The sequence below is a fragment of the Mustela erminea genome, chromosome 9 (assembly GCF_009829155.1).
Source record: "Mustela erminea isolate mMusErm1 chromosome 9, mMusErm1.Pri, whole genome shotgun sequence".
Taxonomy (NCBI): Eukaryota; Metazoa; Chordata; class Mammalia; order Carnivora; family Mustelidae; genus Mustela; species Mustela erminea.
Window position 1 is genome coordinate 51,395,809 of NC_045622.1, and position 20,015 is coordinate 51,415,823.

The window sequence follows — 20,015 nt, forward strand, 5'->3', positions numbered from 1 at the left end:
ATTCATTTGTTCAAATGCTAACTCTAGAACTAGGTCTTTTTCTGGTCTTGGCCAAATCTCTGACACCCTGCACACATGGGGGCTTTCAGCTGCAGAATGTGGGCACGGCGCCGCACGGCGCCTGCCTGTCCTGCTCTCCTGGGGGGCTGTCCCCAGGCTTTGTGGGGGAAGCACGGCCTGGAACAGTGGGCTGGTGGGGAGAAGATAAGCTGGTGAATAGGGCAGTCCAAAGAACTGCCCTCCGCAACAGTCCCGCCGCTTCCTTCCCAGAAGCTACTTGTCCTGTCCTTAGAAGGCCATCGAGCTCTGCCTGCCCCGGTCTGGAACTGGAAGCCCCTGTGTCAGGCAGCACAGGACCTTGCCCTAGGCCTCCCCTGAGGCTTGGAGGGCAGCCAGTCCCCTTCCCAATCTAAGAAGAGCCACAGGAACAGTACTGTGCTCAGCTGTGCCCCCTCTCCTGGGACTCTGCCCCTCTCTCCTGAGAGGCAGCTGGGGACCGGGGTGGGGGATGGGCAGTGAGATGGGAGAGATGTGCTTTTGAGTCCCACCTCTACCTTTTGGTTGCTGTCTGATCTTGGGCAGTCACTCAGCCTATCTGGGCCTCAGTTTCCATATCTACTAAAATGAGAAAACAGCACCCACCAGTGCGAGGGTCACGTGACTCCGGCGTCCATCCCTGAGTTCCCAGCTGCAGTTAAGCTGGAGACCGCGTGCGCCTGTGACCTAAGGCGGCTTCTGCAGCATGAGTTCTTATGAGGGAATCCTTGCAGCTTTTGTTTTTCAGATGAACTGGCGGGAGCAGTTGGGAGCAGGCGGTGAACAGGAGATTTAGGGGGGTAGCGCTGAACTGGGAGTCCAGACACCTGGGTTTTTTCTCCAGCTCTGCCGCTAACTTGCTGTGTGTGTGGGTGCAGGACACCTGTCTCTCTGGGCCTCAATTTCCTCAGCAATCACATTGCTGATGTGATTACTAACTGACTCAGAACTGAGTTTCAAAAGTACAGAACGGGGTGTTTGAAGGCAGTGGTAGCATTCCGAACTGGCAATATTTTCAGCAAGTGCTAGTGTCCCCCCAGATGCCCGAGTTAGCGTGCACATGGAAGCTGTTTCAGGATTGTATGTAGTCCATTGCTCCAGAAACTCTTTCGTACTGCACCGCCTCTTGCCTTGTCCTAATGGGTGTGTCCTTTTAGGAGAGAATGGCCTGCCCGCTCTCTTTATATCATAGAAGTAAAAATAAAAAACCATCCTTGACCCAGACACTGGAAAATCCCATTATCAACATTTCGATTTTGACCCTTCGTGTCTTTTTTCTCTGAATATGGTTCTTTCTTTCTGATGAGTTTTAAGGTTCTCATGGGACTGTCTGAGAGCCCAGTCCTAGCCTAGCGATGCAGGCCAGGCTTCCAGGAGTACTTGGGAGCATGCCATGCAGCCAGCTTCAGGGCCCGGGGCTGAGCTCCCATTGCCTCCGGGCCCTGTGGGCAGGAGTGGTGAGGACCTGCTGGGCCACATGGACTGTGCAGAGACTGGAAATTCCCTTGTGAACGACAGGAAATGGGGGCTATAATAATAAAACACTTGTGCTCGCCTCAATTAAACACTGTGTGCTTGCAGTATGCTTCCCTTTGTATACCCATCATTGACAGTACTCAGCAAATATTTATTGAGTGCCTACTCTTGTGTACCAGGCACTCTTCTAGACTCTGTGCACATCGGCAGAGAACAAGTCAGATAAGAGTTCTACCCTTGGGGGACTGAAATTGCAACAGAGAAAAAAAATGTGTGTGTGTGTGTGTGTGTGTGTGTGTGTAGTCCTGTGTCGAAAACTAAAGCAGTGCAAGGGGCCAGGTGTAATTTAGGAAGAGCAAGTTAGCCATAAGAAGAGAAGGAATGGCCCGTGCACATGTTTGGAGGAGGGCAGTTCAGGGAAATGACAACAAAGGCTTTAGCTGTTCGGAGTGACAGCACGGAAGCCAGTGTATACAGAGCACAGAAAGTGAGGTTGGAGAGCTAGCAGGGGACCAGATCTTGTACACCCAGGTAAGGATCATGGTTTTGTTCTTATGGAACCATTGGAAGGTTGTGAGCAGAGAAGTAGCACAATCTAAATTACGTCATAGCTTCCATAAGAAGTGATCATCCCTGTTTATGAATCCTGAGACAGACTCACCTGCCCCACATCTGGGGGCAGAAATGAGACCACTCTGTAGGGCTTCCACACCCCTGCAGTTCCCCTCAGACACCATGGGAGGCCCCAGGGCCATGACCATGACCAGCCTGGACACCAGGCAGCTCAGAACTCTCTGGGGGGGAGGTCCCCACCACCGCAGCAGGACTCAGTGGTTCCAGCTGCTAAATAGTGTTGCCTTGTGCTCTCACTGTCCCCAAGGATGCTTATGAAATGACACATTGGGGACATACTTACAGCCTCTCCTCATTTCTGTCTGTAAGTATGGGCAGGGGTGGGAGGGCAGGGTGCAAACCCAATGCCTGGGCAGGGACACAGGGTTATGAGGCCCAGGGGCCTGGCTTTGGGGGTCAGATAGACCAAGGCTCTGCTCCAGCTCTGCCACTTGCTTACTCTGTGATAAGACCCTGGAAAAGTTACTTCTCTGAGCCATGCTTTGCCAGCCTATGAAGCAAAGATGATAGGACTGACTTTGCAATGTTGTTGTGGGGAGTAACACTGACATTAGATAATATGGTGTTCTAGAACAGTGAATAGGAGTTTGGACAGAGGGTAGATTAACATTAGTACTTCCATAATATTTATTAGTATTAGTATTAGTACTCACACTACATAAATTAGTACTAATGTACATCAGTCAGCGTTAGTAATTTTTGTTTAGCCCTTATAAATTCTTCCAGCATTACTCCTTGGGTCCTACATTCACTTTGTGAACTTAGTATCATCATCCCCATTTTATAGACGAAGAAGTATAAAAGTGGAAGAGGTTGTGGTTCTAACACAAAGTCAGAAAGCAAGAAAGAGGCAGGAACGGGACCTGAATCTAGGTTCTCTGGCTCTCAAGAGCTGGTCAGTGTCGGCAGGAAGGTCCCTTGCAGGGTGGGACTCAAAAGTTAGCTCTCTGCGGTGAGCCCTTCTTTGAGGTGGACACAGCGGTCTTCAGTTGAGCGGGGAGCAGCGCTTAAATCTACCAGAAAATGTGATCCAGTGCACCCAAGTGTGAGCGATGCCACTTGGCAGACATGGCTGAGAGCAAAAAGGGCAGGTGTGCATCTCCTCCTTCTGTGTTAGAAACAGCAATGTCACAAAATGCTGCACTACCCTTGGCGTACTTGGGGAGACCGAAGCCCCCTCCTCTGTCTTCTGAAGGGTGCCATCCTCACCAGTCAGTTGTCACTGAGGTCTCTGCTCTGTGGAAGGACCTTGACCTCTAAATATCACCAGCATCAACCTGGGGTGCTTCTGAGAAATGCAGATTCCCAGCCCCCCCCTCCCAACCACCTCCTGACTCTGAATCTCTGGAGGTGGTTCTCTGCAAGGCATAGCTCTTTAGATGATTCTGATGCCTACTTGAACCTGAGAACCACTGCTTGAGAAGAAAATGACCCCAAATTCTTGTCATTTTTTCCCCCTTTGGATTTGCAAGGTATCTCAGTTGTTGTTTAAACAGATGTAGACTATCTCAAGCAGAGAAAGTAAGGGCTTTGGAAACAGATAAACCTGAGTGCGGATTCCTGCATTCAGCCTGGCTAGTTGGTGACCTTGGCAAATCCTGTCACCTCTCCACATCTCAGTTTCCTCGTCTGTAAAATGGGGACACGCCTTCCTTGCATAGCCTATTTTGAAGATTTGAAATGAATGGCTGTACCATGCCTAGCTCAGTGCCCGAGACATAACCAGTCTTGATCAGGGACAGCTGTGACTGGATGGCCACAACCGTCAGATGTTCAGGTTCGTATATAGAATGCTCCCTCTGGATGCCCTGCTCCAGGCAGACCCCTTGCACATGTGGCTTGCACACAGACTCATCGCCTGGCAGCCATGTCCGCTGATCTCACGCACAGCTGCACCAGACAGCTACTTTGTGTGTTTCTCTACTCTCCCCCTTCATCGATGCATGACTCATTGCTTCATTCATGTCTCCATGTGTGCGTAGAAACCTAGGCAAGCAGCCATTCCTAGGGACATTGCAGGACAACCTCATTGAGATGGACATTCTCAGCGCCTCCCGCCATGATGGGGCTTACAGTGACGGGTAGGTGACATCCCCATGGTCCTCCTCTCTCTGCATGCTCTCCCTCTGGCTCTGGCACCTGCATGCAGACCCTGAGACCTTTCCCTGGGATCTCCTGCGGGAGGTGATGATGCCATGGTGCATGCCCAAACCGAAGTCCATGTTCAACTTGGAAGAGTTTATCCCTGGAATCCCTGTCTTCAGCATATTAACAGCAGCATTGTTAATATGCAGCTCCCAGCATCTCATTGGCTGCCTCTGCCATTCTGAAAGCCATCTTGTAGTGATTTTTGTGTAGCACATTTTTATGTAGCCCTGAGTAGCTCTTCTGTGGGCTGAGACATCTTGCATCCCCAGCAAGGTGCAAGATTGCTCTAAGATTTCAGGGGGAAGCAGTGCAGCCTGTGCACCCCATTTCCCAGGCTGTGTACAAATTCTCCCATGGCCATGGTTAAAGGCAAGCTCTGGAGGATTTCCTGACACCTAGTTTGGCCACAACCATGTGCTTGGACCATACCACGCTGCCCTAAAGACTGGAGCTGGGCTGTAGGATGCACTTGCCCTTCTCTCCTCCCGCACAGCTTTTCCCAGGGGTTTGGAAGGCAGCATCTGGCTTCTGAAAGCCTTTGCTGCCCTTGGTTGTACCACAGCCAAGAGGGGACTCAACCATGACATGAACCTAACGGTGGTTTCTGGGTTCCCAGTTCCTAAACACCCTTCAGAAATAATGGTATTTCATACCTCCACCGAGGTACACTGGCAAAGTAGGTTTGGGAGAGAGAAGAAAAATTTAAGTTCCATTATCTCCAGGGCACAGAACTTGATTTTAGATGCTTTCCAAGTCTACCAGTAATTTTAGAGAACAGCTCATATAAGACCCAAGAAACAGCATCTGAGCCCCATCCCTTCCCAGGAAAGGGGTCTCCACACCCAGCCTTCTGTGGGGTTGGGAACACGTCCTGCCTCATCCCGGTGGGGGAGGGGAGCGGATTCCCATGGGTAGGGCTGTCCCATCTGTGTTCTGTGGAAGCGTGTGTTCGCGTGCCCTGTTGTGTGGTCGGTGTGTGATTCTACTCCTCTCCGTCCCTCCCGTCTTCTCCGTGGCGACTCTGTCCAGGCTCCTCCGCATGCTTCTACCACTGCCTCTGTCCTCCAGGTGGCTCTGGGTCCCTGCGAGTCTGCAGACCCTGATGGCCCCTGGCTTCTCTCCATCCCCAGGCATTTTCTCTTCAAGCCGGGAGGCACCTCGCCACTCTTCTGCACCACGTCGCCAGGGTACCCTCTGACGTCCAGCACGGTGTACTCCCCGCCGCCCCGGCCCCTGCCCCGCAGCACCTTCGCCCGGCCGGCCTTCAACCTCAAGAAGCCCTCCAAGTACTGTAACTGGAAGTGTGCGGCCCTGAGTGCCATCGTCATCTCAGCCACGCTGGTCATCCTGCTGGCCTACTTCGTGGGTAAGCGCCTCCCTCGCCCCAGCTTCCCTTTGTTCCCCTTGATCCGGCCTGACAGCCCTGCAGCCCTGTGGCACTGGCCTCCGCCCCCAACCTGTCCCAGCCAGCTCCCTGGGACCCTCTTCTCCTCTCTGCACGTAAGCCAGGAAGGACTCTTGGCAGGTGCTCAATCACAGGTTGGACGCCTTGCGTGAGGCCCGGCCCTCACGGACTGGCCTTTGGACTGTGAGTGTCGGGGATGGGAGTCACCACAAATGACACGTTGGAGAGGCTGGCAGGCCTCTCCTGCTGGTGCCCCAAAGCTGAGGTGAGGAGCAGGAAGGACACAGGGTCCCTCGGGGTTGGATTGGACTCTGCTGACCTCAATCAGGAAGGCATATCTGAAGGAGAGGGTCTGGCGAGGTGGTCTGGGGGGACTGTGGACACCAAGTTGCAGAGTGGAACCCTGATTAGGAGCCCAGGGAAATCCCAGCTGAGGAGCAGCGGGTCCCAGTGAGCAGTGAACGCTGGCTGCGGGGTGCTTGGAGACCCCCAGCAGCTCTGACTGGGCCTGCCTGCCTGCCCCCAGGCCACCTCCGAGATGGAGGAAACTTGGCTGGCCCCTGCTTTGCTGCTGCAGGAGGCCATCCACTGGGTGCTCATTTGATGAATTTCCCACACAGCCTGGTCTCCTGCCTCATTCCAGCCACTGTCTTTGGCCTGCTCCCAGGGAAGATGGTCCTCTAAAGAGATCTGCAGGCATGTGCGGAGTCAGCTGCCTCAGTGTACATCAGCCTGTTAGTCAAGGCATCTGAAGGGGTTGGCTTAAACCTCCATCCTTTCCAGCCTTCAGATTCTATCATTCTTGAGTTTAAGGCAGGTCATGCCAGCTTGAGGACGCCTTGATCTCATGCTGAGGAATTCTGAGATAATTCCGGAAGCAAGGGGGACTTTTCCAGTGAAAAAACCCAGTAACCAGAAACAGAAGTAACTCGCATGGGGCGGGGGAAACAGAGTGCCATCCGCCGTGGAAAGGGACGCTGTGATAGGCAGAGGCACTGTGGATGAAAAAGGGCATTGTGGTGAGGTAGCACATGCTGTCATTGGGAATGATGAAGGAAACATGCCCCCCTCCTTGTTTAGGAGAAGGGATTTGAGCATGGAAAGAGCATTCAAGATTCTTGAATTTTATAAAAATAAGTAATCAGGAAGATGATAGTCCCTCAAACAGGGAGGTCTCCTTATGTGTCTCAAGCCATAATAAGCTTTCTTTGATATGCCAGGTCTCTTTTCCCCTTGTGAAGATTGATGGGGAGAATTTCATGGCTTCAGGGCCACGTTGGCATACGTTTCTTCTCTTCTATGTGATTGGTTAGCTGTTACTGCCTAGAAAGCTGTGTTAAGAAGAACCCTGAGGCTATATTTAGGCTCAGGGGGAAAGGGTCTCTGTGTTTGATTAGTAATGTCTGTCGTCAGCACCAGCGTGGAGAATTGTCAATGACGTGCCAGGCATTTGCCATCCCTACTATGGGTCAGTGAGTAAAAGGAATAGCCAGACTGGGGGAGACCAGAGGCCACCCAGGCACAATGAGAGATAACCGGGGTACAGGTGAGGGCTGTGAACGTCCCAGCACCATCAACCAGCATGAAAGTTTCTTCCCGGCACCAGTGCTGGGTCCTGGCTAACCGCTAGCACAACTCTTGTCTGTGACTGACATGTTTCCTAAATGAGTAGACTTCCGAACAAGCAGTGTCATTGCTCATCAGGAGTCAAGTCGTTGGCTTACATGAAGACATCAGCTTGCACCAAAGTCTTCGGTTTCTGCCGCATAGCCTGGTTCAGGAAGAAAGAATACATCTTTGTAGGAGTCCATAAACTCTCTTCTGTTTTACATCCCATGAGCTGCTGCTTCTCCCACATAATAAGAATATGGGGGTCAGTCTTCAGCGGTCTAAATTTAGATAGGCTCTGCTGGGAAGAGGTGAGCTCCCTGTTGTAGGAAGGGCACAAACAGAGCTCAATGACCACACAGCAAGGATAAGTTTCAGGGGCTGACTGGGATTTTTCATTGGATGTCCTTTAATTTTCCTTCCAACACCGACAGTGTTTGAATCCATGATTTTTTGAAGTTTGTTTTTCATTCAGCAAACCATATGGGGTACCTGCTTTGGGCTAGGCTCTGTGCTAAATGTCAGGGCTAAAGATACAGTCCCTGCCCTTGAGTTGTCCGTAGCTTACCAGAGGAGACAGGCTTGTCAGCAGTGAACTGAGGCCACTCAGGGGCTGTGGGAATACCCAGCGCCAAGAGCACTAGGGGAGGCTCGCTGGGAAGGATGATGATGGAGGCAGTCAGAGTCAACCAGCAGTAAACTTGCAGAGAGTAGATCTCACACCCAGGGAAGTTTCGGACTTGAGCGAGGACAGTGCGGTGGTAAGGCCATTTTCTGTGTTGGAAGCATTTGAAGGGCGCTGGAGCTAATGACAGAGGTTTTGGTCAGATCGGGAGGATCACCTTGGAGGCCAAATTACAAACCTTTCTAGATGGTCAGTGGGGAGCCATTGGAGGGTTTTAAGCAGTGGCAGGATATTGTCAGACTTTTATTTTAGAAAGGAAAGTACAGGGGAAAGAAGGATAAGCCCTATTGCAATAAACAGGTCAGGAGAAGCCTCAGTTGGGATGGTTGTAGCACATGTAGGTGGAGAGGACGGGTGGCAGGTCGATTTAGGAGAATCTGTGTCTCCTGTTACAAGTGGTCAGTCCACTGATAGTTGTCCTTGCTCAGAATAAACACATCCTTCTGATAAAACCCTCTCTCTGCAGAAACATAAAGTCTGGATAGATTGCATATCCAAGGACCAGGTCAGACGGGCAAGACTGGGGTGTTCCCTTGGTTCCCTGAAGACTCAGAGTTTATACCCAGCCTCCGACTGCCCTGGATTCCATTCCCAGCTGTGCCACCTAGCCTCTGTTCACCCTTGGGCAACTCACTTCTCTTTCTGAGCCTTGAGTTCCTAATCTGGAAAATAGGCACGAGCCATTATGTTAGCAGGATGTGTGTGAGGCCGGAGTAAGCCAATGCAGGTGAACCCATCACAGGTGCAAGGCCCAGCCTCACCTGTCCTCAGGGCTGGGGCGGCAGCCTGGGGCTCGGTCTCCTCCAGTTGCTGGGGGCAAGGGACGGGTTTCTCATTGCGTGGCCATAATCACAGGCTGTGATGACTAACTTGGAAGGAACTATCAATTATTAAAAATCAAATTAATTGTCTCAGCTGAGCACAAATATCCTTAACAAAGACTTTTCCAGCAGACCAACTGATCTAATCAACAGGCACAAGCACAGATATTTAATTAGATTTTTGATGAAAAATTGTGTTTAATTTCAAGTATAATCAATTATTAATTACTGTAATGAGTGAGTCTGACTGGGTTTACTAATTAACTCATTTAAAAATTATGAATAACCTTTTCATTTGTAATTATTTTCTACATCCTATCATGCTGCAGATAAGAATTGTATCACTTCACCAGCACCAAGGCAGGCGAAAACAGGGAGAGAAAGGATTGTTCTTTCTCTGCTCTCTGCTCAGGGCTGCCATATGTGAAGGGAACCCTGACAGATCCATTTGACATTTGGTTTTAGTTCAAAAGCTCCTGTTCATTTGCAGAGACATCTGCAGTTACTTTCATAGAAAGAGAGAGAAATCACAGCTAGCACTGGCCATGCACAAGAGCTGCAGGGCCTGGGGCAAGGCCTCTGGGCCTTCCTCCCTCCCAGGGGTGTTACTTGGCTACTCTAGTTTTGGGGGGGGGGTAATCTTGGAATGACCCTTAAGAATCCTGGGGCATCCCATCAGAGATAAGATGTATATTTTTGTCTCCAAAGGACACCTGTTCAGAGAGGTATCTGTTGACCATGAGTGCCTTGCCTTACTGGCCCATTCTTCCCATGAAGGTCTTTGAGTATTTGAATACTCTGCCATCTCTTTTCTGAAGACAATAAGTCTGTTTATAGAACAAAATAGAGAGCGTGATATGGAGGGAAGGTTAGTTAAAAGTTCAAACCATGAAACTGTACGGCCCCAGAAATGATGCTTTATTTTATAGCAGCTAATTGTTTTTAAAATATTCTTTACCACAAAAGGCAGTATAGTGTAGTGTCATAAAGATAACAGGGGCCACTTTTGTCGTTGATAATGAGAGCCCTCAGCTTGGATTGTGCACTGCCCACACGTACCTCCTGTTCCCAGCACTTTGCCTGTGTTTTCTCGTTGAAACCTCCCAAGGATCCTTGAATTCTTCTCCTCAGTTTACAGAGGAGGACACTGAGACCCAGTGAGCTAGAGTAAACCACCTCCCTCACCTGGTAAATGGCAGGACTGTGGTCTCCCCAGCCCTTGGCACTCAGTTTTTTTTTTTTTTTTTCAAGTTCATGATCTTAAACTGTATGTGCCGACTTTGCCATTGCAGTAGTTGGTATTTTGGGTTTTTGCTGAGTGCTTGCTATTGCTCCAAGCCCATTATGTCATCTTTCTGAACATGCACAACAATTCTGTGAGTAGATTTTATTTTCTGTATTTTCTGGAAGGGGAAACTAAAGCTCATAGAAGTTAACAATGAGCCAGAGTCACAAAACCAGCAAAGGACCTAGGATTTTAAAGGCCACGCTCTCAGCCACTATGAGGTAGCTTCAGGGTTTGAACAGATGGTGTAGAATCCAAAGGTCCTGCCCATGCCTAGCTTCATCACTTGCTGACAGTGTAAATTCTGGCAAGTTGCTTAACATCTCTGAGCTCAGGTTCCATTCAGATTCCTATAGCGGGTGTGGCTGGAATGATTACCCCCATTTTACACAGGAGGAATTTGTAGCAGTGTGGTTGAGAGCATGGGTTCTGAAATCGGGCCGCCTGCTTTCAAACCTCAGCCCTGCTACTTACTTCAGGCTCGTCTATTTAACCTCTCTGAGCCTCAGTTTACCCATCTGAAAAATAAGGGCAATAATAGCAGTTACTTCACAGGGTTGTTGCAAGATTCCAGTAAGATATTTTGCATAAGGGTGCCTGGGTAGCTCAGTTGGTTAAGTGTCTAACTCTTGGTTTTGGCCCAAGTCTGACCTCAGGGTCATGAGATCAAGCCCCATGTCAGGCTCCATGCTGAGTGTGGAGTCTGCTTGAGTTTCTCTCCCTCTCCCTTTGCCCCTCCCCTCACTCTCTCTCTCAAATGAATAAATAAATAAATCCTCAAAAAAAAAAAAAAGATAATTTGCATGAAATAGCTAGGCTACTGCCTAGTACTATTAGCACTCAGTAAAAATTATATATGATTATTATTATAATTGATAGTATTATTAGTACAGTTAGCATCACATCCAGAAGAGAATTTGTATGTCTTGGCTGAGAACTTGGACCAGCCTTGTCTTGGTGCGGTGCCTCCAGGCTTCCCGGCCTATGTTTGTCACAAGGGCAGCTGACAGAACAACCAGGGGGACCTGTCAGAAAACATTTGTAGCGATATCTTGCTGTTCCAGGGAAGCAGCTGCATGAAGAATCATTACCAAAAAGGGCCTCACGTCATTTTTTTAACTAGGACAAAAGTTGATTCTTGCTTCCCTGACAGTTGCCTCTATGCAGCTAAAACTGACAGGCTCCCTGGTGTTCTGGGTCCCCACGTGAAAAACAGACCCCGAATGCCGCCAAAGAACTGAGGATTCACATCTCGAGGACCCTCCAAGCACCGGTCTTGCCAGAGAGGCCTTCGGAACAGGAGACGAAAAAGGCTTGCTAAGGATACAAAGAGCAGGCCTCGCTTTCCACTGAAAGGGAGACTGGAGATTACCCTGGCATGGTATCTCCTTCCTAGGCCCTGCCCCCTGCAGGAAAGGGGCACCATTCCACAGGATTCCTCGGGCACAGCAGGCTGTTCTGATGGGAAGAGAGGACTGGACGCAGCCGGAAGCTCTGCCTCTTGCCAGCTGTGTAGAGCCCTGGCCTCCTCATCTGTGTGATGGGGGGTCATGGGGCTTCCGTCATGAGGCTGTGGTGCAGGGTAAATGAGCTGACTCCAAAAACACACAGGGCATGCGACATAGGAGGGGTCCCGTGCTGGTGGCCTTGGGAGGATTTGCTAGCCTTCCTTGGACCACAGTCACCTCAGCCCAGGATGTGGTGGGAGTGTGATCCCATCAGGTCCCTGCTACAGATGCTGCCTGGAGGAAACCAAACCAGGACATGAAGGGTGAAGTCACGGACCTGGCTGCCCAGCCTCTGCGTAGCTACTGCTACAACATGCTCAACAGTGATGAGGGATTCTTTTTTTTTTTTTTTTTTAAGTAGGTCGCATTTTCACCTCCACCAGCAGCTGGCTTTGGATTGGGAGAAAGAAAAAAAAAAAATCAGAACCTCTGGTTGAAGTGGTGAGAGTTTTAGTGAGAATGTCACTCAGTTGAATTGCCTTACATAAGGCAGCTATCAGAGACTGCTACTTCCTGCAATCTCACGGTTCTTGGTCTGGAAGAGCCTGGGTCACCCCGTTCTGGAGCTTAGCTGGCTGGTGTTGATGGAGGCGGGCCAGACCATTGAGTGCGGGCTCCCTCCCAGGTCTCCACCCTCTGGCAAGGTGGTAAAATCGGCCAAGGGTCTTCTGGGCAGAAGAACGACATAGGTGAAAGCATGGTAACAGAAATGGGCATTGTATGTCCGAGGGTTCAGGTGTGGGTGAAAGGGACACGAAATGAGCAGAGAAAAGATTAGAACTAGAAGCTAGGGTGACCGTACCCCCGAGCCCCCCACCTCTGGTTCAGCACGTGCGTTGGCCTCCCAGGTGCCGTCTGCTTCAGAAGCACACACCTGTTGCAGTGGGTGCCTGGGTGTTGTTCGTGCGCAATAGGGTTCATTTTCTCTCCTTTCTCTTCGACTTCCCATCAGGCCCTTTGGATAGAAGCCATAGATTTAGCTTTATAGCCCAAAGAATGGGGAATGGAGATGATTGAACTTGATCTTTTAGGGGGAGGAAAAAGTGATAAAGATACAGGATCCTGTATTAAAGCTTTTCTCTCCAAGATTGATTCCGTCATGCTGCTCAGTGGGAATTGCTAATAGCAAGATATATATAGATTGTTCTTTTTATAACAGAGCCCAGACAGATATCCTCCAATGCCCCAAAAGGAGGACTTGAGGAGCCCGGCATGGCTGGCTGCCGTGACCTAAAGTGCTGCTGTGCATAGGAAGGGGCTGACGTGCTTCGTGGTGCTGCTGGGGCCAGAAGCAGGCCCTTAGGGTGAAGAGCACGGGAAGGCCAATTTGGGCTCCGTGGGAGAAAGCTTTTCCAACAAGACTGCTGCCCGCATAGAATGGGGGCCGCTTGTGTCTGCTTGTGTCTGCTGTGGGAGGAGCAAGGGTAGGTGCCCAGACTCTACAGCCTAGTGGAACTTGTCCGGATTGACCTTCTGCCAGGACTTTGCTGTACCACGTGGGCAAGGACTCGGCCTCCTCAAGATGACTTTCCTCGTCTGTAAAACAGGAATAAACAAGCAAACAGAAGACTAGCTGAAGTGATAAAGGCATTTGTGTTTCCGCTTGGCATGAAACATTTTCCAACTTTGCAGACCTCACTCTCTTCCCACCTCTCCCACCACCCCACCGATCTCCTCCCACTGGTGAAACCTAGACAGCACCTAGGGCTCGGCGAAGCCCATTGATCCAGACCGTGTAGCTCAGCCTCCCAGGCATGGAGCAGGGTGGAGAAGGAGAGCAGGTCTGAAGGCAAGTAGATGACAACCATCTCCCCACATTTCCTATTTCCGCTCGCGAGCAATGTTCAGGGATGCGACCATACTCCTAGGAGCTCAAGAGCCCAAACCTCACTCAGCCACCGGGCCCTGCCCGCTTATGTTCAAAATCAGATTTACTGAGATAAAATCAGATTTACTGAGATAAAATTTACACCCAGAAAATTAACACTTTTGAGGCGTACCATTCGATGAATTCTGACAGATGTGTAGACTTGCGTGACCGCCACCATAGTCAAACACAGACCATTTCCCACACCCCAAAGGGTTCCCTTATGTCCCTTTTGCAGCCTCTGGCAAACACCTGTTCCCTGTTGGGTAGTTTTAGGTACTGCTTTTCCGAGATGTAGTAAAGAGGTGATTTACTTACTGGATTCAGAATCAAACTCTAAGATATTGAAAGGTTGAGAAAACTGTAAGATGGAATACAGAATTTAAGAGAGAGGGGCAAACTGCAGACACTTTCTAGGGCTTCCTGTGTGTGGTACTTGATCTTCTTGAAGGATAGCAGTGAAAGGCCTCCGTCAGCCAGAAGGAACTCTCGGGTTGATGTCCTTCTGCCATTTTTGTGAACCACTTTTTTCCTGCACACGTTTCTAAGTATTGACACAGTCCTCATTCTTGTCAAGTCGAAGAGCTCCGTCATATTTGTGCCGTTACTATATCATCATATTCCTACTGTTTCCAACTGTTTGCTATTTTCAATAGTGCTTCCTTGCATGTCTTTGTGCCTCCTTCTCTGTTTGTTCTTCTTTCAATTATTTTGTTCCAAAAGCAGGATTTCCGGGTCACAAGGGATGCACAGGTTAAAGTTCTTGTTCCTCACTCCTAGGGGCTCCTAGGGTCTCAGAAGGGTAGTTTCCATGCAGGGCTTTGTGCCTGACCTTGGGTAAACTGGTTTGGGGGATGGGGTAAGGGAGGTTACAGGTGGTTCTGAGAGTCTTCATTTCTGGAGGGATTTCCATCCCCTTTCTTTCTGTCAGTTCCTTTTGAAGAGCTGAGCTCACATGTTCCCTCCTCAGCAAATTTCTGAGCCAAGACCCCAGTTATGTGCTGAGAGCACTCATGGTGCTCCCCACAAGCGCAGCTGACCATTGTGTCATGGATCGGTTTGTGCCTGCCCCACTGTTAGATCATAAGCTTCATGAGGGCAGAAATTATTTCTGTTTTGCTCACTGCTACAGCCACCATTTGTTGTACAGGGTCAATGTGATGTAGCATGTGTTCAGCAAAAGTCTGTTGAAGGAGAGAAAGCAGGGGGAAGGTGTCCGGGTCAGAGCCTAACCACTGTTACAAGGCTCGGAGTGGAGGGAAAGAAAAAGATAAGCCTAGGGGCATATATTTATGCAGGGAACAGTGAGGGAAGGCCTAGAGGCAGGGAGAGCTTGTGAGGTGGAAAATGGCTACTGGAAGCTGAGCAGGGAGCACGGGAGTCCGTGTGAGGTGCACACCTCGGCCTGGCCCTCATCTGTTCCTGGCTTCCTCCCTGGAGATGTCGACAGGAGGCTGGCTGTTGGAGGGATGCTGTTTACCAGTCAGGTACCAGGTTCTTCCTGGTTAGTGAAATCTTCTTCCCTTCACCCCGGCAAAAAAGATGTGTTGGATTTTAGGGCCAGGCAGTCCCGAGTTGGGAAATGTTGTCTCAGAAAAGAACTGAGTTGACTAGCATAATCCTATTTCATAACAACAGCAGCTCCTGAAGAGATGGCACAACTCTCACTCTCCCGGGGCTCTCAGCCCTGGTCTGGTGGGCAGACGTGGCCCCTGCCCTGCATCCAGGGTCCTCTGTCTATACCTTCAACCCCGGGATCATGGGCAAGGAGTCCATCTTACAAGAGTTACAGATTTGTAGCATCCTTGGAAAGGGTTTGTCCCCCTCACATCCTTGTCTTTATTCTAGACTAATTGCTGTGAAATAGCATAATGTAATTGTACTTAGGTGCACAGAGAAAGTGTGCAGAGTCTCCCCGGTGGCTGTTCTTGCACTGTCATAAATATAGGGCTTGTCAAGAGGAGGAGGGTACGGTCGGGGCTGTGCTTAGGGCTGCAGGCCCAGGTTCCCTGTGGGGAAGCCAAGAAGCAGCTCTTCATTACAGGGAAGAGGGAGGAGGGCAGGAGGCGAGGAGAGATGGTTGTAAGCAGCACAGCATTTTTTCTTCCTCCTATCAGTAAAACAACAAAATCACAGCTAAACGGCTTCATCCTTTAAAGATAGCAATACCATCAGTAGCAAGAGCACAGACTCTGGACAGAGGGAGGCCTGCGTGCCAGCCGTGGCCCACACAAGTTTTTTAATCCCTCTGAATCTCGATTTTTCTCCTTGGTAAAAGGAAAAAAAAAAAATCCATTAATATCTAAGCAGTGCTTTGAGCATTAAGTGAGAAGCCCTCTGCAGAGGGTCCAGACCGTGGGTGGTCCATAGTAGGTGTTCAGTTATGCCATTCTCACCCTCCTGGGCAGCCGGAGCACCCAGAGGTCTTAAACCCTCTCACATTCAGCCACCAAGGGCCATCCGTGGTGGCAGGGATTTCAGGTAATCTGAGATGAAGAAGAAAGCACTTCCCTGAGCTCAGGTTTGAGACGATGGAGAGTGTTCACGGAGCCTGTATCCCAGGTTGTGTCCCGGGCTATGAGGGACAGATAAAGCCAGATAAGCTGACATCACTGCTTGGAGTCATCCTGAGTTTCATGGAGAGCCAGATGTGTAAGGAGCTGATGGCAGTCCTAGACAGATGATAAAAGCATGTTACTGGAGTTTGAGCCTGGTCCCTGTGGGAACCCGAAGGAAAGAGCAATTCATTCTAAGCAAGAAGATCAGATAAAATTTCCCCAAGGCATTGAGCCTTGTAAATCAAGTAAGATATTGAAAGGGAAGCTACGAATGGCTTTCTAGAAGCTGGAACAGCCTCCACAAAGGCAGAGGATGGGAGATGGAAGTGTGGGCTATTTGGGGCCCCCGCGTCTGAAGACTCTGTATTAAGATGTCCATTAGAGCATTTGACCCACCTGCCGGCCTCGGTCTCAGCTTCACCCACGGCTCCTGAGTGTGGAAGCCCAGAAACCACAGTGATGATAGGACACCAGCTGCCTTCCCACTTAGAAGAGAGGCTGCACGAGGCCACTACATGGTAACCTTCCCATGAGGCTGTCCAGCGCACGGATCCAGCACGGTCCAACAGTCTGCATGCCGCATGGAATTCCTAACTGCATTTCCTTGTCCAGCAAGCCTAGATGTGGAAAATGAGGCTGGCTGCCAGTAAAAAGCTTGTCTAGCTGCAAAGATGGGTGAGAGAACTGGGCCTAGAAGCCAGATATTTCCGGTTCCAAGTCCTACATTCCTTCTGTAGACCATACTGCCTCTCAGAACCCGACCCCCCGTCCTCCTCTACCACTGTGCTGCACACCTGTGGCTCAGAGCAAAAAACGGGGCCTCTGCCAAGCTGGCGGTGGCTGTCTTCTGCCCATGCTCACCGCTCTCCTCCCGCAGCCTAACCCCATGTACTTGTCCTGTGTGCCAGGCACGTTCTGAGTGGTACATGCATTTTCCCACTGGATCTTCTCAACAGCCTTACTTACCCAACACATATTTGTCAAGTGCCAACCATGCACGAGGTACCATCCTGTTTTTATTTCCATTTTATAGACGAGAAATGGATGCCCAAGTGGGTTTAAGTCATTTGTACAAAGCCATGTCACTGGTGAGAGAAGGAGCCAGGGTTTGCGCCCAGAGCCCGCCATCTTCCCAATGTACTCTTGGGTTCCTGCAGCTGGGGTGGGGCTGGGATGGTGCACCTGATCAGAACTGCTGAGAGGAGGCGGAGAGCACCGTACTGAACAGAGAAGCGAACCTACTTTCTTATAGAAGAAGAAGTAATGTCCTATGCCCTGCCCTGCGCCAGGATTGCCATGTACCCGTGGCACTGAGTGTCTCTGTGACTTGGACCAACATGCTTCAGGACCAGAGAGACCAGGGGCCCAGGTGAAATCAGGGTACCTCAGTATGCATCGCTCCCGGAGCCCCAGCCTTTTGTGTTATATGATCCCGCTGTGCTCCAGGCTTTGTCTGGCATGAGTCAATTATCACTGATGTTACATTTCATTGTGCAGGAAGCCCTTCCTGCTGGTGGATGGCAGGCAGCTAGCTTTCTCGCCCTTTCCAGCTTGGAGTTAGATTTTGTTCACAGTCTCCAGTGGGGAAGGAGAAAAAAGGCCAGTGTCATTAATAAATGTGGCCTCCATTTCTTCCCGTTGTCCTAAGTGTTAGCAGCCGGGCCCCTGTGGAACTCTATGGCAAGACCTAGTTGTGGGGCTCCTGTGTACATCTCTGGGTATGTGGGAATGCCCATTACTCCACCTGAACATGCACGTGGAACGGGCATTTGAGGGGAGATGGGGTGGAAGGTGGCAGAGATTCAATGAGAACTTAAGGAGAAGGAGCATTTTTTGACAGTTTTCAGAAACTGGAAACTCTGTTTTGCAACTTGCCGACCTCTAACTTTGTGTAGCACATGAAGTCCATTGCATAGCACTGCTCATGCCCCTGACTGTATAGGTCTGGGGCTGTGCCAGGTGTTTCACAGACACATCTTTGCATTAGTCCATGTTTTAAACGTTCAGTGTTCTTTCATTAACTTTTAAGCATTGTGATTAGAATGCCTTGTACTTCTGGTACCCTTTCTAATCCATTAAGAACTTTCATCAAATTCTTATAAGAGCCCAGAAGACGGCTTTGTATTATTTCCATTTCTGCAGTTGAAAACACTGCAGACCAGAGTGGTTAAGTGACTTACCAGCTGGTGCACAACTAACGGGAGGCCAGAGCTGGGAGGCACAGGTGGACAGCAGAGCTGGCCAGGGACAGTTAGCATGTGGACACACACTGTCAGGGCAGTGTGCATGGGAGAGGTCCTGCAATCATGGTAAGGGTTTCAGGCTGGGGAAGAGAGAGCAGAGGTCATCTTTGGCTCAGGATAATGGTGAAAATCCACACAGAAGAAGGTGACATTTAAAGTGGGCCTTGAAGGATGAGAGAAAGTTTTTTTTTTTTTAAATAGAGAGGGCAGTGGCCATTTCCACGCAGAGTCATTGCACCAGCAAAAGCCTGGAGTCTGGTGTGTTCCAGGTGTGTATCCAGGGATAGGAGAACTCACACAGACCCAGTCTGCTGAGCGGAGAGAAGTGAGGAATGTCAGATACCGTGCTCAACAAACACATAATATGCTCTTGGAAAATTGTGTCTATTTCGAGGAGATACTACCTCAAGTTTCCATCCTCAGGAAAATAGTGCCAGCAAAACTGGAGCAGTAAGACTGGTTCCATCTAAAGAGATTTGCCCTTTTCCCCCCATTTTTGTCATCTCCGCAGTTGCACAGCTCATTGGAAAAGCAGCACATGTGCAAAGAGGTTAGGGACAGAGTCCGGGCACTCTGGATTGGACTCCTATGGGAGGTTATTCTCCACCTCTTATTCACTGTGTGATCTGGGGCAAGTTATGGAACCTCTTTTCGTCTTGCAGACGAGGGTAATAACTCTACCTTCCTTGGGAATCTTTGCATGGGTTGAACGAGAGTGTGTTTATGGAGCACTTGGTGTGGTGCTTGGCACAGAATTGCCTTCAGAGAATGACAGTGGCTCTTGTTCACTTGGCCACCACCATCACCCTGGCGCCCAGAACACTGTGATGTCTTAACCTTCCTGATGGAAGGCCTGAGCCAAACCAGAGGTCTGTGTCTGTCAGAGAGGGAAAGAGGGAGCTCAGATGTATTGAGTGCCTTGCTGTGTGCATGTAGGGACAGGGAAGTAGGAGAATGTGATGTGGCCACCACATTTAGTGGCCAAAGAGCCAGAAAACGCCTAGCTGTGGGGCAGGAGACTGAGGCACTTTGGGGAGTCAAAGATGGACACCACACATTCTATTTTGTGAGATTTTAAAATGCTCTTGCAAAATGCTCCTCATTATAAAGAAGTATTATCCCAAGTTACAAATCCGGGTGGCAGGCTCCACGTTAAACTGTCCACCCTCATTTCTCTTACTGAAGTGAATGTTCCAGGGGGAAACGACCTATCCTAATAGTATATACACAAATTAAAACTCCATTTAGAGGTACAGTGGGGACCACCTTCTAATTGACTTTGATCCTAGGGAAAAGAAAATCAGTTCACACAGTTGGTATGCCAGAGGAGATTAGGAATGGGAGAGTGGGCAGGTTGCTCTGCAGAGCCCTGTCACACTAAATCCTACTAGCAATGGAAATGGAGCCTGGAGACGGGACTTTCCACCTCCCATTGCTTCTAGCATCAGCCAAACCCATGTTTTCCTCCTGGGACAGTTGGCTATGAGAAGGAGGGAGTGGGATGGCTTCTGCATGAGAAGCGAGTCCTTTGCTAACTGGAGTCACCTTCATACAGAGGGGCTTTAGATGGCTGTGAATAGTGTTGATATGCCCTCAGGTGCAAGTGCCGCTTTCCGCCAGCCTTTACCCCTTCTTGGGAATGGCAGGCACTTCCCCAAGTCTGGTGCTGTTCTGCTAGGACAGGGCCGACTGCTCACCCCAGCAGAGCAGTTTGAAGAGGCCGGCGGTGCCCACGGTGTCTT

The 20,015-nt window shown here is 49.9% G+C and overlaps 1 protein-coding gene across 7 annotated transcripts in view; it reads left to right on the forward strand.

Annotated features, from left to right (window-relative positions):
- TENM4 (teneurin transmembrane protein 4) overlaps positions 1 to 20,015 on the forward strand; it is a 720,251-nt gene that overhangs the window by 500,255 nt on the left and 199,981 nt on the right. For 5 of the 7 annotated variants that reach the window (XM_032357369.1, XM_032357365.1, XM_032357366.1 and 2 more), the window contains 2 exons: positions 4,128 to 4,226; positions 5,424 to 5,659. In XM_032357369.1, the coding sequence (XP_032213260.1) occupies positions 4,128 to 4,226; positions 5,424 to 5,659 (335 nt within the window). The remainder of the gene's footprint in view (positions 1 to 4,127; positions 4,227 to 5,423; positions 5,660 to 20,015) is intronic. The other 2 variants (XM_032357368.1, XM_032357371.1) reach the window with 1 other exon arrangement.